The 16,674-nt window shown below is 36.8% G+C and overlaps 2 protein-coding genes across 2 annotated transcripts; one reads left to right on the top strand and one right to left on the bottom strand.

The window, feature by feature from the left end:
• Positions 1–432: 432 nt before the first annotated feature.
• Positions 433–4,619, bottom strand: LOC131947821 (uncharacterized). The gene is made up of 5 exons (XM_059309158.1): positions 4,392–4,619; positions 3,600–4,028; positions 3,057–3,368; positions 1,778–2,056; positions 433–809 (listed from the first exon to the last, which is right to left on the bottom strand). Exons 1-5 carry the CDS (start codon positions 4,468–4,470, stop codon positions 433–435), a joined length of 1,476 nt encoding a protein of 491 aa, XP_059165141.1. The 5' UTR covers positions 4,471–4,619.
• A 176-nt stretch (positions 4,620–4,795) lies between these two features.
• On the top strand, positions 4,796–15,286 carry LOC131947829 (PDZ and LIM domain protein 3-like). The gene is made up of 4 exons (XM_059309167.1): positions 4,796–5,085; positions 11,634–11,793; positions 12,337–12,488; positions 14,853–15,286. The coding sequence occupies exons 2-4, from the start codon at positions 11,674–11,676 to the stop codon at positions 14,866–14,868; spliced, it is 288 nt and encodes a 95-aa protein (XP_059165150.1). The 5' UTR covers positions 4,796–5,085; positions 11,634–11,673; the 3' UTR covers positions 14,869–15,286.
• Positions 15,287–16,674: the final 1,388 nt, after the last annotated feature.

Consider the following 16,674-nt stretch of genomic DNA (forward strand, 5'->3'; position numbering starts at 1 on the left):
AAGTAACTTTATGATATCCGTTAGACAGACTAAAAAAAGAGAAAATCAAATTGGACATTAGCTTAAGTCAATCATCTGATTGTGATGTAATTATTCAGTCGTCATGTTAAATGTCACCAACTGCTTGAATAGACTCAATGGTTCCAATGTTTAAAGGGGGGAGGGGGGCCGAATCTTAAAAAAACTCATTACTCAATTATTTCTATTTGATCATATTCCATGGAACAATATTTTATTGTGCTCTAGTTGTGCATGTGAACATTTTTGGCTAACGTCTCTAATTTATCGATTTAAAAAAAAATTGCACATGCGACATTTTCCGTTTTCACCTTTTCCTGTTGACATTTAAGACAATACAATCTTCCAAACATCGTGTTTGACCCGCCAAGACCTTCTTATACCTGATGATATTGAGCTCACTTCTACCTTCAATCAACATAAGATGTACGGCCATGACCTTCTAACACCTGATAATGTTGAGCTCACTTCTACCTTCAATCGACACAAAGCTGTACCGGCATGAGTCGTGGACTGACCTAGATTTTCTGTGATAAATATAGAAAGGTTCCTGTCGTCTGCCAGTAAAGTCAAGTTACGGTTCATGTAGTGGCTGGTAACGTCACTAATCTCCATGGCAACGGTGTATTGAAAGTCGACATGTTTTGGTTGAATGTTGACCTTCTCGCCATAAACCAGCCTAGAGGCGGAGAGATTCGAACCCGAGACGACACAGAAGGTGAACCTCAGAGGTTTCCCTATCACAGCCTTCACTTCACCGGTAAAACTTTGGTCGCAGAAACTGATGGGACCTAGGGAGATGTTGTAAAAATAGCACAAAAACTCAATCTGGGTGTTATTTTAGTTTTCTGCGTGTCATCAACAGTCACACTAGATGCAATATATATATATATATATATATATATATATATATATATATATATATATATATATATATATATATATATATATATATTTCAGAACAAATACTTTACTTAATTTCACGACAAACATGGCTTCCATGGGAAATAAGACCATGTGGTTGAACGCATTATAAATCAACATTTTCTGTCGGTTATAGCCTTTAACGATACGTCTGCTAGTTATTTTTATTAGGTTCCAACACTACTATGAATTCGTTTTTAATAGGATACACTTGACAATTATCCTAATTTGAAAAAAAATTAATTAATGTTTCTAGATTGGCCATTAAAATAGATTTAAGACAAATAAGGGCAAGCCGAAGTTAAATAATAGTACACCAAATAAAAATTAATTAGTTAAAAACAAAAACAAGTATAAAAACACAGTAAATAATGGAGCTTATTTACTAAACTATTATATGCCTGAAATATTTTAGTAAATTAGCTTGAATATTATTACATTGGACTTAGTAGATTTAACAATCTATACGGCATCTAAAGGGTCGACCCCCTAACCTACAAATATACGCACTACTGTGATATTTAATAATACATTGCACTTACCTTCACATCACAAGTATCTAACATTACATCTACCCTTACATCACATTACATCTACTCTTACATCACAGGTATCTAACATTACATCTACCCTTACATCACATTACATCTACCCTTACATCACATTACATCTACCCTTACATCACATTACATCTACCCTTACATCACATTACATCTACCCTTACATCACATTACATCTACACTTACATCACATTACATCTACACTTACATCACATTACATCTACCCTTACATCACATTACATCTACCCTTACATCACATTACATCTAGTACTTACACCATGTTAGGTTGACGTCAGTTGATGCTGTAAGCTGACCCTCAAAGATGGAAGTTGCTCGACATTCGAACGTTCTCATGTGGCGCTCACACGACAGATCCATTTCCACGTACTCTAAACGTCTAGAGTTATCGCCCTTTGTGTTATTTTTTAAACTAAGAAGTGTCTGATTTTTACGCGAACTGATTTGAACATCTATTGGGTAGCCTGTAGCCTTGCAGGTTAAAATCAGCTCACTGTTGTTGTAGTCGACTTGGTGATTAAACTCTATCTTCTCATCTGGCCAGAGGTAAAATTAGTTTGTTGAATGCGGTAGATGACATAAAGCTTACAAAAAAATACAATCAAGTTGATAAAAAAGTTAACAGATCACTCTAGCTTCACACTACAACTGTTCACTACGATATATTTTAGAGTCAAGAGAAAGTTCACATCAAGTGTCGGAAATTAGAGGCACGACTGCATGTACACAACAATATAACTAACATACCACGTGACTGTGTTTCTATGACTTGATTTACGTGACTTTAAAAGACTGAGTCACTTCGATAAATAGTATAGTTTAGGGGGGTCTGGGTGGGAGAACACACAAACATCATGTACAATACTGTTGACGTAGTAGCCGTACACTGTGTACACATTCAGTTGAGCGAATGTGTATAAATATGTTACTCTTCAATTGCTGCTTTAACAATGTCAAACTAACTCTATGACGGCTATGACTACATTTTCAATAAAAACGTTTCCTGTTCCAAATTTGACCCTGTGTTCCAAGATTTTACACATCTGACAGACAGACAGACAGACAGACAGACAGACAGACAGACAGACAGACAGACAGACAGACAGACAGACAGACAGACAGACAGACAGACAGACAGACAGACAGACAGACAGACAGACAGACAGACAGACAGACAGACAGACAGACAGACAGACAGACAGACAGACAGACAGACAGACAGACAGACAGACAGACAGACAGACAGACAGACAGACAGACAGACAGACAGACAGACAGACAGACAGACAGACAGACAGACAGACAGACAGACAGACAGACAGACAGACAGACAGACAGACAGACAGACAGACAGACAGACAGACAGACAGACAGACAGACAGACAGACAGACAGACAGACAGACAGACAGACAGACAGACAGACAGACAGACAGACAGACAGACAGACAGACAGACAGACAGACAGACAGACAGACAGACAGACAGACAGACAGACAGACAGACAGACAGACAGACAGACAGACAGACAGACAGACCTGGTCTAACTTTGATCCTGTGTGCCAAGACTTTTCTCTCTGATGTGAAGAGCACTAGGTTCATGTACTGGAACTGAGTGACGTTCTTTATGTGAAGCTGGACGGTGTGGTACAACCCCCCAAGGTGGGTCCAGTTGAAGATGTACAGTGGGTCATCTCCCCCTGGGGTCAGGGTTGTGTCCCCAATCTTTAGCAGGGGGTGGGGTGTGTGAACTGGGTGTGTCACGACACAGAAGGACACATCAGCTGGTCTGTATGGTACAGCTGTGATAGTCTGCTGATGGTGCTGGACCCGACACAGTTGGGGGGGACCTGGGTGGAGAGATAGACATTCGGGGCTAATTAATTAGTGAAATTATACAACATGACCGTCTTTTTATCAACTTTCACTTGATAGATTTTTAAAAAATACATTTCACAGACTACACAAATATTTTTTAAAGTATATTATATTTGTTTTTGAATTGATAAAAATGTGTATATGTGTTAGTTAATCGTGAAGATAATGTATTTAAACCTTAATGCAGTAGCTGCTATACTCACAATGCCATATCAGTAGATGTATGTTGATGTCATGTGACCTTTGTCCTGTATGTCCCACTGTACACGTGTATGTGCCCATATCAGCACACGTGACGTTGTGTATGGTGTATGTGACAGTTTGTGACTCTGTGACATTTAGGATGTCACTTGTGTAATTGTGTGTTTTGGTGACATTCAAGATGTCACTTGTGTAATTGTGTGTTTTGGTGACATTCAAGATGTCACTTGTGTAATTGTGTGTTTTGGTGACATTCAAGTTGTCACCAGCTCCCACTGAGATGGTGAGCGTGTCACCATGCCTGTAGCCAGTAGCCGTACAGTTGAAGGTAGCCGTGACGCCCTCTAGCATCCGGTAGCTGTGGTGGCCAGGATCAACACCATCAACACGATCAACGTTGTTTACTGTAAACACCGCTTCTTCCAACCTGCCTGAAAGAAAACACAATTTTAAGGTCGAATCTGTATTGCAAATGTTGCATTCAACACCCGCAAGACTACTCGTCAACTCTACAGGTTTAGCAGTTTAGCGTCAAACCATAGTCCTATTACGCCAGCTCTTCCACGTGTATGTTCTAAAGATCTAGTCGATAGCGGCATAAACAGCTAATTACTTTAATTATCACCTAGTGACATAAACAGCTAATTACTACAATTATCACCTAGTGACATAAACAGCTAATTACTACAATTATCACCTAGTGACATAAACAGCTAATTACTTCAATTATTGCCTTGTGACATAAACAGCTAATTACTACAATTATCGCCTGATGTAATTAAAAGAAAACTTACCTGTGGCACCTGACAACGTACCCACAAAAATCACCAGAACACACAGGACACACGCAGGTGTTAAGGTGGTGTGTCTCATTCTCTAACACCACGAACAATGTGCCAACCATCTAATGACACCACGAACAATGTGCCAACCATCTAATGACACCACGAACAATGTGCCAACCATCTAAATGGCACTACCTCCAACCACTCAGCAACCCAAATAACATCCTGCTGTTCTCCCAGCTGTGGTACCAACCCGTAGCCAACCAGTTTGATACCCACACAGTTCAATACGGTATCACAAATCAATCGGATTTTTCCGAAAATATTGGGACGAACTGGGTCATAGTTCGTGGTTTTCCTGGTTCGAACAGCCGATGTCGTGGCATTCAGAGACTATAGCGGCTGGCGTCGGTGTTTGTTGGTAAAAGTTTGTTGTACTCTCTAGCTTCATGCTGCTGTCAGCAAAATAAAATTAGAAGTAAATTTAATGTGTTACATTCAAAGTGGACCAAGGGACACTAGCGTGATTTCAATCAATGACCGGGGAATTTGTGGGAAAATATGCGGGAGGTCTGCGATTTGAAACAAGTTCAAACCAAATGTGTCTTGTTAAGATCCGTCACGTCTTGTATTATGGTGTGAATGACCTTCAGTGAAGCGTGGGATAGCAGGTATGAACGGCTACAGATGGTTAAACTATCAGGTGAGATTTAAGTCGTACTTTAGATGTTAAAATGTAGACATTATGAATGTCAGTTTTCTTACATGTCTAATAGGGACTCACAAAAAAAAGGGGGGGGGGGGGAGTTGATAGGAAGGTGAGAGTGGGGTGGGGTGGGGGAATTACCTGACATGGCAGTGTGGGGGGGGGGGGGGGGGGAATTATCTGACATGGCAGGGTGGGGGGGGGGAATTATCTGACATGGCAGTGTGGGGGGGGGGGGGGGGAATAACCTGACATGGCAGTGTGGGGGAATTACCTGACATGGCAGTGTGGGGGGGGGGGGAATTATCTGACATGGCAGGGTGGGGGGGGGGAATTATCTGACATGGCAGTGTGGGGGGGGGGAATAACCTGACATGGCAGTGTGGGGGAATTACCTGACATGGCAGTGTGGGGGGGGGGAATTATCTGACATGGCAGGGTGGGGGAATTACCTGACATGGCAGGGTGGGGGAATAACCTGACATGGTAGGGGAATAACCTGACATGGTAGGGGAATAACCTATGGTGACCGAGTCAACGCTTGACTTAATGAAACGCGTGCAGACGATGTGTTCACGCATGCTGGGACGTGTGTTAGATCAATGATCTTTTGTTTCAGCCGTCTACTTGAATGCTACACTTAGGCTAAACGACTACCCGTTGGTTACCAAACTTGTGGGGTGTTAGATCAATGATCTTTTGTTCCAACCGTCTACTTGATTGCTACACTTAGGTTAAACGACTACCCGTTGGTTACCAACAGATCAAATTTTGTCTCAATTATCTAGTGTTAACAATATCATATGATTATCTTTATCAGACTTTCGGTCACGTGTTGATAAGAATGTATTCAATCTATTTATAGCCATTGATTTGATCCCGATGCGTGACGTCATTATTTGTTGAGCTAGAACCACAGTAAGTATTTTAAAAGTTTTTATGGAAATACAAAACATTTTCCTGGAAAGCCAAGGTCAAGGTCTGGCCGATTGTTTTGTTGACGTGTGTGGATGCTGTTTTTTGAAATATTTAAAGAGAAGGGGAGAGAAGGGGAGAGAAAGAGAGACAGAAACACACAGATTAAAAGTGTTAACTAAAAAGTGAGAGACAGAAACACACAGATTAAAAGTGTTAACTAAAAAGTGAGAGACAGAAACACACAGATTAAAAGTGTTAACTAAAAAGTGAGAGACAGAAACACACAGATTAAAAGTGTTAACTAAAAAGTGAGAGACAGAAACACACAGATTAAAAGTGTTAACTAAAAAGTGAGAGACAGAAACACACAGATTAAAAGTGTTAACTAAAAAGTGAGAGACAGAAACACACAGATTAAAAGTGTTAACTAAAAAGTGAGAGACAGAAACACACAGATTAAAAGTGTTAACTAAAAAGTGAGAGACAGAAACACACAGATTAAAAGTGTTAACTAAAATAAAGAGAGAGACAGAAACACACAGATTAAAAGTGTTAACTAAAAAGTGAGAGACAGAAACACACAGATTAAAAGTGTTAACTAAAATAAAGAGAGAGACAGAAACACACAGATTAAAAGTGTTAACTAAAATAAAGAGAGAGACAGAAACACACAGATTAAAAGTGTTAACTAAAAAGTGAGAGACAGAAACACACAGATTAAAAGTGTTAACTAAAAAGTGAGAGACAGAAACACACAGATTAAAAGTGTTAACTAAAAAGTGAGAGACAGAAACACACAGATTAAAAGTGTTAACTAAAAAGTGAGAGACAGAAACACACAGATTAAAAGTGTTAACTAAAAAGTGAGAGACAGAAACACACAGATTAAAAGTGTTAACTAAAAAGTGAGAGACAGAAACACACAGATTAAAAGTGTTAACTAAAAAGTGAGAGACAGAAACACACAGATTAAAAGTGTTAACTAAAAAGTGAGAGACAGAAACACACAGATTAAAAGTGTTAACTAAAAAGTGAGAGACAGAAACACACAGATTAAAAGTGTTAACTAAAAAGTGAGAGACAGAAACACACAGATTAAAAGTGTTAACTAAAAAGTGAGAGACAGAAACACACAGATTAAAAGTGTTAACTAAAAAGTGAGAGACAGAAACACACAGATTAAAAGTGTTAACTAAAAAGTGAGAGACAGAAACACACAGATTAAAAGTGTTAACTAAAAAGTGAGAGACAGAAACACACAGATTAAAAGTGTTAACTAAAAAGTGAGAGACAGAAACACACAGATTAAAAGTGTTAACTAAAAAGTGAGAGACAGAAACACACAGATTAAAAGTGTTAACTAAAAAGTGAGAGACAGAAACACACAGATTAAAAGTGTTAACTAAAAAGTGAGAGACAGAAACACACAGATTAAAAGTGTTAACTAAAAAGTGAGAGACAGAAACACACAGATTAAAAGTGTTAACTAAAAAGTGAGAGACAGAAACACACAGATTAAAAGTGTTAACTAAAAAGTGAGAGACAGAAACACACAGATTAAAAGTGTTAACTAAAAAGTGAGAGACAGAAACACACAGATTAAAAGTGTTAACTAAAAAGTGAGAGACAGAAACACACAGATTAAAAGTGTTAACTAAAAAGTGAGAGACAGAAACACACAGATTAAAAGTGTTAACTAAAAAGTGAGAGACAGAAACACACAGATTAAAAGTGTTAACTAAAAAGTGAGAGACAGAAACACACAGATTAAAAGTGTTAACTAAAAAGTGAGAGACAGAAACACACAGATTAAAAGTGTTAACTAAAAAGTGAGAGACAGAAACACACAGATTAAAAGTGTTAACTAAAAAGTGAGAGACAGAAACACACAGATTAAAAGTGTTAACTAAAAAGTGAGAGACAGAAACACACAGATTAAAAGTGTTAACTAAAAAGTGAGAGACAGAAACACACAGATTAAAAGTGTTAACTAAAAAGTGAGAGACAGAAACACACAGATTAAAAGTGTTAACTAAAAAGTGAGAGACAGAAACACACAGATTAAAAGTGTTAACTAAAAAGTGAGAGACAGAAACACACAGATTAAAAGTGTTAACTAAAAAGTGAGAGACAGAAACACACAGATTAAAAGTGTTAACTAAAAAGTGAGAGACAGAAACACACAGATTAAAAGTGTTAACTAAAAAGTGAGAGACAGAAACACACAGATTAAAAGTGTTAACTAAAAAGTGAGAGACAGAAACACACAGATTAAAAGTGTTAACTAAAAAGTGAGAGACAGAAACACACAGATTAAAAGTGTTAACTAAAAAGTGAGAGACAGAAACACACAGATTAAAAGTGTTAACTAAAAAGTGAGAGACAGAAACACACAGATTAAAAGTGTTAACTAAAAAGTGAGAGACAGAAACACACAGATTAAAAGTGTTAACTAAAAAGTGAGAGACAGAAACACACAGATTAAAAGTGTTAACTAAAAAGTGAGAGACAGAAACACACAGATTAAAAGTGTTAACTAAAAAGTGAGAGACAGAAACACACAGATTAAAAGTGTTAACTAAAAAGTGAGAGACAGAAACACACAGATTAAAAGTGTTAACTAAAAAGTGAGAGACAGAAACACACAGATTAAAAGTGTTAACTAAAAAGTGAGAGACAGAAACACACAGATTAAAAGTGTTAACTAAAAAGTGAGAGACAGAAACACACAGATTAAAAGTGTTAACTAAAAAGTGAGAGACAGAAACACACAGATTAAAAGTGTTAACTAAAAAGTGAGAGACAGAAACACACAGATTAAAAGTGTTAACTAAAAAGTGAGAGACAGAAACACACAGATTAAAAGTGTTAACTAAAAAGTGAGAGACAGAAACACACAGATTAAAAGTGTTAACTAAAAAGTGAGAGACAGAAACACACAGATTAAAAGTGTTAACTAAAAAGTGAGAGACAGAAACACACAGATTAAAAGTGTTAACTAAAAAGTGAGAGACAGAAACACACAGATTAAAAGTGTTAACTAAAAAGTGAGAGACAGAAACACACAGATTAAAAGTGTTAACTAAAATAAAGAGAGAGACAGAAACACACAGATTAAAAGTGTTAACTAAAATAAAGAGAGAGACAGAAACACACAGATTAAAAGTGTTAACTAAAAAGTGAGAGACAGAAACACACAGATTAAAAGTGTTAACTAAAAAGTGAGAGACAGAAACACACAGATTAAAAGTGTTAACTAAAATAAAGAGAGAGACAGAAACACACAGATTAAAAGTGTTAACTAAAAAGTGAGAGACAGAAACACACAGATTAAAAGTGTTAACTAAAAAGTGAGAGACAGAAACACACAGATTAAAAGTGTTAACTAAAATAAAGAGAGAGACAGAAACACACAGATTAAAAGTGTTAACTAAAATAAAGAGAGAGACAGAAACACACAGATTAAAAGTGTTAACTAAAAAGTGAGAGACAGAAACACACAGATTAAAAGTGTTAACTAAAAAGTGAGAGACAGAAACACACAGATTAAAAGTGTTAACTAAAATAAAGAGAGAGACAGAAACACACAGATTAAAAGTGTTAACTAAAAAGTGAGAGACAGAAACACACAGATTAAAAGTGTTAACTAAAATAAAGAGAGAGACAGAAACACACAGATTAAAAGTGTTAACTAAAATAAAGAGAGAGACAGAAACACACAGATTAAAAGTGTTAACTAAAAAGTGAGAGACAGAAACACACAGATTAAAAGTGTTAACTAAAAAGTGAGAGACAGAAACACACAGATTAAAAGTGTTAACTAAAATAAAGAGAGAGACAGAAACACACAGATTAAAAGTGTTAACTAAAAAGTGAGAGACAGAAACACACAGATTAAAAGTGTTAACTAAAAAGTGAGAGACAGAAACACACAGATTAAAAGTGTTAACTAAAATAAAGAGAGAGACAGAAACACACAGATTAAAAGTGTTAACTAAAATAAAGAGAGAGACAGAAACAAACAGATTAAAAGTGTTAACTAAAAAGTGAGAGACAGAAACACACAGATTAAAAGTGTTAACTAAAAAGTGAGAGACAGAAACACACAGATTAAAAGTGTTAACTAAAATAAATATAAAACCTTTAAATTAACAAGCTTTTATGCACTTAAATGAAAATAAAACACAGGTGTTTTTTTCTATATTAGAAATGTTGATCTTTAAAATATGTAAGACAAAATATGTGCATTTAAAAGCTTCAGGGGCGTAGCGAGGGGGGGGGGTGCGGAACGCACCGGGTGACACCATTTAGGGGGGTGACACCAAGGCAAAAAATATATAGAGAAAAACTTGAGGGAGGGTGCAAATCGAAAGTTTGAGGAGGGGGGGGGGCAAATCGAAAACTTGAGGGAGGGTGCAAATCGAAAGTTTGAGGAGGGGGGGGGGGGTGCAAATCGAAAGCTTGAAAGTGTGTCCCCGGGAAGGGTCGCAACGCCTCTGGGGGGGGGGGGGGTGACACCATTAAGTGCCGCACCGGGTGTCACCCGACCTCGCTACGCCACTGTAAAGGATTTAAGAATTGTTGTATTTTCCCCTATTATTCATTTCTCTAAATGAAGTTGACATTAAATAATCTACAACAGGGGTCTTCAAACTTTTTAGTTTGCATTAACTATCAAATTTCAGTTTTGGGGCCAGTTTCTTCCAGGCATGTCTTTCATTTTTCTGAGCAAAGTTCCTCAGCCATCACCAACAAACGATTTTTCCGTGGACAAAAAGATCTCCGCGGGCCAGATGATAGGACATCGCGGGCCGCATCCGGCCCGCGGGCCGTAGTTTGGAGACCCCTGATCTACAACTAGAAATATTAAAACCCAACAAGATGTGACGTCACCACGTCTTGTTACGGGCGTGGCTTACAAGACAATCTTCACATAACTTTTAATTAGACAGATTTCTCTTTTCTACAGGCAAGATGTTTTAATATTTTGGGATTGAAAGTAATAATATCCATTTGTTAATATTTTAAAGGAAAAATCTGTGTCATTTAATCGTTATAAAAGATGCCAGATATATATATATATATATATATATATATATATATATATATATATATATATATATATATATATATATATATATATATATATATACTTTGTACTTTTTAACTGATCAAAAAGAAATGCTATACCAAGCGTTACATTAAAAAATCAGTGCTACTAAGTCTGTTATTTTCTAAACGAAGTGATCCAAAAGATTCGAATATAAATTTTACAGCATTAGTTTTTCTGTAAGGGAGACAATGCGAATACTCTCAGCAGTTTTATTTTCCGTAGTTACCTCCCATGGTTAACATATTCCTAGAAAATCTCATGTCTATAAATAGATCATGTCGACAAATCAGCTGTCGTGCGTGTTGTTGTCACAGTGAGTTGTGTGAGCAGCTATAGAGGTCAGCTGCTTTTACTACTCTTTTCTCTTGCTCTTTATTTCTACCTCTATCTCTCTCTCTCTCTCTCTCTCTCTCTCTCTCTCTCTCTCTCTCTCTCTCTCTCTCTCTCTCACACAAGCCTTATAACCATAACTCGGACTAAACCTGTGCCTTAATCTGCTACAAACGTATTTCAGTGTCAGCATACGACCTTGACCCACTTGACCAGCTGAGACAATGGCGGACGTCCAGCAACAGGAAGTGACTATTCACCTGACCAAAGATGACGTCACCTCAAACTGGGGCTTCAGGTTTCAGGGAGGCACAGATTTCTCCACCCCTCTCTCTATACAGACGGTGGGTACGGTCTTTATGCTGGCCTTTGCTTCATTATATATATATATATATATATATATATATATATATATATATATATATATACTTATTTATTTATTGTTAGTATCTGTGAGAGTGTATAACATGGATACAATGTAAGCCGATATTCAGAGAACCCTCTTCCTTCCTAGCAGTTGTATTTTCTACAAAAACAACACACGTCAACATTTTCTACATTTCTACAAAAACAACACACGTTAACATTTCCTACAAAAACAACACACGTCAACATTTTCTACAAAAACAACATACGTTAAGATTTCCCAAAAATAAATCTCACATTGGATTTTCCCGATAATATTTGTCGCGTTAGATATCATAGTATTGATAGTTTACTTTGAAAACATATTACACTACATATGAAAATGTACACATTATGTATTATGTTTATGGTAGTTCGATGAACTGTATGTTGTGATCGACAAACTAGACATTGAGGGGGGGTGGGGACATACCCCGTGGGTACAACCAGCTGATCTGTAGCCTCTAACATTGTTTTGGTAGGTCAATCCCGGGAGTAGGGCGTCGGTCTGTGGGCTCAGGACTGGGGACGTGGTACAGGCCATTAACAACCACCCCGCCCACTGTATGACGCATGATGACGCCAAGCAACACGTCATAGAGTCAGGAAATCAGATTGAAATGAGAATAACCAGGTACGACACATCTAGTCACGTGACAACATTACAACACATCTAGTCACGTGACAACTGTTAACGGTAAAATAGTATATTTGTACCGTGATAGTAGTAAAACCTGTAAATTCAACCGGTAGGAGGGTCTGTGCCGCTTCTCTACCGGGAATACAGTACAACAGTTACTGATATTAAAATAATAACGCTAATAACCTAGAAGGTTATTTATAAATTTATTACAAATTTTGTTTTGCGAATGTGATGTCTTAATTATAAACTTTCATTACACATATAGAGTTTACATAACTTATAAAACTTGAGACTTCCAGCGCGTACACATGCGCTCGCCTTGTCTGTGAAAATAGCAGTTGTGAGTTGAATGATTGGTCCCCGACCTAGAACGCTGTAAATAGAAGGCATGGCCTACTAAATATTGCTAACATAAACAACATAACTAGAGTTACATGTGTAGGATAGAACAATGTTGTGGGATATAGTAATGAGAGGTACTCATTCAATACAACTCAAGTTGAGGGAAAATTACAACAATATAGATAATAGTAAAATTACATCAAATGCAGACAATAAAACTATGACACTTAAGGTCGATATTATAGATTTCTAGTTTTTTTAAAATAATCAAATACCTTCTGTTAAGAAGCGATAACTCCTAATTTCTTGGACGCTTATACCCAGGGTGAGGGTTAGCGTGCAGGTGCGCTGAGCAAGGGCAGTGGTCGGGGTAGAAAGACCGAGTTAATTGGTTACCGGCCCTAATATCGCACCAGCGACGGCCTGTCCCATAAGCCTTTTCGGCTTGGGATGAGTCACAATGTAGATCTAGCGACTGAACAGTCTAACGGTGGGGGGGGGGGGGGGGAGAGGGAGGAAGAGGCGGAGCACAGGGTGGCGGTAGAATCACATTACCGTCACAACAACATTACAACACATCTACTAACGTGACAACATTACGACACATCTAGTAACGTGACAACTTTACAATACATCTAGTAACGTGACAACATTATAATACATCTAGTCACGTGACAACCTCACGACACCACTTGTGTCAACATGCTGACCTCACACAAACAGGTGTAAAATTTTACCTATGTAATCGTCTCACTCGTGTGTAGATGTATGCTTACTTAAATTGTATGTCCACTTGTATTGACAACTGTATTGACACTTGTATTGACACTTGTATTTGCACTTGTATTTACACTTGTATTGGCACTTGTATAGACACTTGTATTGACACTTGTATTGTATTGACACTTGTTTTGACAACTGTATTGACACTAGTATTGACACTTGTATTGGCACTTGTATTGACACTTGTTTTGACACTTGTATTGTATTGACACTTGTATTGACACTTGTATTGGCATGTGTATTGACACTTGTATTGACACCTGTATTGACACTTGTATTGACACTTGTATTGACACTTGTATTGACACTTGTAATGACACTTGTTTTGACAATTGTATTGACACTGGTATTGACACTTGTATTGACACTTGTATTTGCACTTGTATTGACACTTGTATTTGCACTTGTATTGACACTTGTATTGACACTTGTATTGTATTGACACTTGTTTTGACAACTGTATTGACACTTGTATTGAGACTTGTATCGACACTTGTATTGGCAATTGTGTTGACACTTGTATTGACACCTGTATTGACACTTGTATTGACACTTGTATTGACACTTGTAATGACACTTGTATTTACGCTTGTATTGACACTTGTATTGACACTTGTATTGACACCTGTATTGACACTTGTATTGACACTTGTATTGACACTTGTAATGACACTTGTATTTACGCTTGTATTGACACTTGTATTGACACTTGTATCGACACTTGTATTGACACTTGTATTGACACTTGTAATGACACTTGTATTTACGCTTGTATTGACACTTGTATTGACACTTGTATTGACACCTGTATTGACACTTGTATTGACACTTGTATTGACACTTGTAATGACACTTGTATTTACGCTTGTATTGACACTTGTATTGACACTTGTATCGACACTTGTATTGACAATTGTGTTGACACTTGTATTGACACTTGTATCGACACTTGTATTGACAATTGTGTTGACACTTGTATTGACACTTGTATTGACACTTGTATTGACACTTGTATTGACACTTGTATTGACACTTGTATTGACATTTGTATTGACACTTGTATTGACAATTGTATTGACACTTGTATTGACACTTGTATTGACACGTGTATTGACACTTGTTTTGACACCTGTATTGACACGTGTATTGACACTTGTATTGACACTTGTATTGACACTTGTATTGACACCTGCAATTCATGAATTGAATTTTCCCATCTTTGTGTTTTAGGACAGTCAGGGTGTAAACATAACAGTCAAGTGATGAGTTTACTCATAGTTTGATTGGCTGGACTTTTACAAATTACATTTTATCCGTACAGTTTATTTTTAAAAGGCTTTCAATTGCTTTCTGTGATAGACCCGAGCTCCTACAAACTCGCTTTTTTTATTTACATGTAGTTTTACATTTGATGTACCGTATACTGAATCTACTGTACACATAGATGTCATGTTTACCTTGGTGACATTTTGTCCATTATATGAACAGCACACATAGATGTCATGTTTACTTTGATCTCACTAAGTGTTGAAGTAGCTTTAGGATATAATTATTATTATTATTGGATTTTAATTGTTTACCTGGAAGGTAATAAATGTAAAGCGCTTTAAAATAATTATTTTACCTTTTTTACTTTCTCGTATATACGAAGTATAGAGAAAGTATTGTAATCGTGCAAAAAAAATCGAGATTTTTACAAATCTCGAGGTTTTACACCTCACTGATACGGAAAAACATAATTTTGCAATCTTGTCCGTATGTCTGTGTGTCTGTGTGTGTGTGTGTCTGTGTGTGTGTGTGTGTGTGTGTGTAAACACGATAACTTGAGTACCGTTACAGCTAGGTTGATGACATTTCATATATAAGTATTTTATCAAAATCGTAGATCCGTATCAACTTTTGAGCGATTGCCGATAACTGGAAGTGGTACTTTTTCTACTTTGAATTTTTCAAAAGCCTATAACTTGAGTACTGTTTCAGATAGATAAATGAAATTTGATATGTAAGTAAAAGATCTAATTCTCTACCTTCTGTCAAATTTTGAGTAATTTCTGTTGACCGGAAGTACTTATTTACTCTATTACCGATTTCTCAAAAAACGCATTTAAATTTATAAAGTACTAATAATATTGCGCACTATTATACACATCTTTATTTAGCGTTCACTTGCTGTGCATTTCTTTTTTCTACGAGATTATATTCTATTTTAAAAAATTTGAGTATTTAAAATGGATTAAAAATCATGTCTAGAAGTCTATATCCCGAGTTGCCATCCCCCGTAGTGTTATATTAAAATATTCGAGAAAGTTTAGGGGAGATCACTCCCGGTTTATTTTTCTTCAGTTTCAGATTTTGTTAACACATTATAAGACGCCAATGAGCAGTGTTTCTCCCAGACTTTTTTTTGTTCAAGGGGCGGGGGGAGGGGGGCGGGGTACTTGAAATTTTCAGAGGGGGGGCGGGGGGGGGGGGGGGGGGTGGGGGGGGGGTTAGATGAGATGCCTGGAAGAAACTCATGGCTCTGGTACCATTTAAAAGATCCATGACTGCATGTGCTTCATACTAAACCAGTCGTGACTATCATTTGACTTTATTCATATTATGTTAATATAGTACTTTACAAAATACCTGCTTGATTTTTAAAGACATCATTTCTATATAAGATTTAAACAATTATAAAAAGTCCAAAAAACATGTATCCATGTTACACACACAAACATACGCTTTTCTTTATAGTTATTTAAATAGTAGTCTAAAATTTATTTTCTACTTTTTTGTGCATTATTACATAAAAGATTGTTAGTAAAAACTTTTTTATGAAAAAAAAAAGTTCTGCTTCCGCAGTTTTCCATTTCGCAGTTTTCCATTCCGCAATTTTCCATTGCGCAGTTTTCTGGGTGCGACACATGAGAAACTGAATACGCAAAAGATAAACATTACAAACTAGTGACGTATTACATAAACATATAACTCGTTAAAGTAGTATCTGACTTACATATCTTCATGCTTTTGTTGGTATACAAACAAATCAATTTTACACAAGAATATGTTG

Source organism: Physella acuta, unplaced genomic scaffold, assembly GCF_028476545.2.
Source record: "Physella acuta isolate Inbredline_101_S28 unplaced genomic scaffold, ASM2847654v3 ptg000608l, whole genome shotgun sequence".
In the NCBI taxonomy this organism is placed as follows: Eukaryota; Metazoa; Mollusca; class Gastropoda; family Physidae; genus Physella; species Physella acuta.

What these genes read in the sequence shown, in the direction of transcription:
- LOC131947821 (XM_059309158.1), bottom strand. Translation starts at nt 4,470, where the DNA reads ATGAGACACACCACCTTAACACCTGCGTGTGTCCTGTGTGTTCTGGTG. An exon ending in ACATCTACTGATATGGCATT is followed by an intron (nt 3,369 to 3,599) that starts GTGAGTATAGCA and finishes CTCTCCACCCAG; the next exon opens with GTCCCCCCCAACTGTGTCGG. An exon ending in CAGGATCAAAGTTAGACCAG is followed by an intron (nt 2,057 to 3,056) that starts GTCTGTCTGTCT and finishes ACCTCTGGCCAG; the next exon opens with ATGAGAAGATAGAGTTTAAT.
- LOC131947829 (XM_059309167.1), top strand. Translation starts at nt 11,674, where the DNA reads ATGGCGGACGTCCAGCAACAGGAAGTGACTATTCACCTGACCAAAGAT. An exon ending in CCCCTCTCTCTATACAGACG is followed by an intron (nt 11,794 to 12,336) that starts GTGGGTACGGTC and finishes TTGTTTTGGTAG; the next exon opens with GTCAATCCCGGGAGTAGGGC.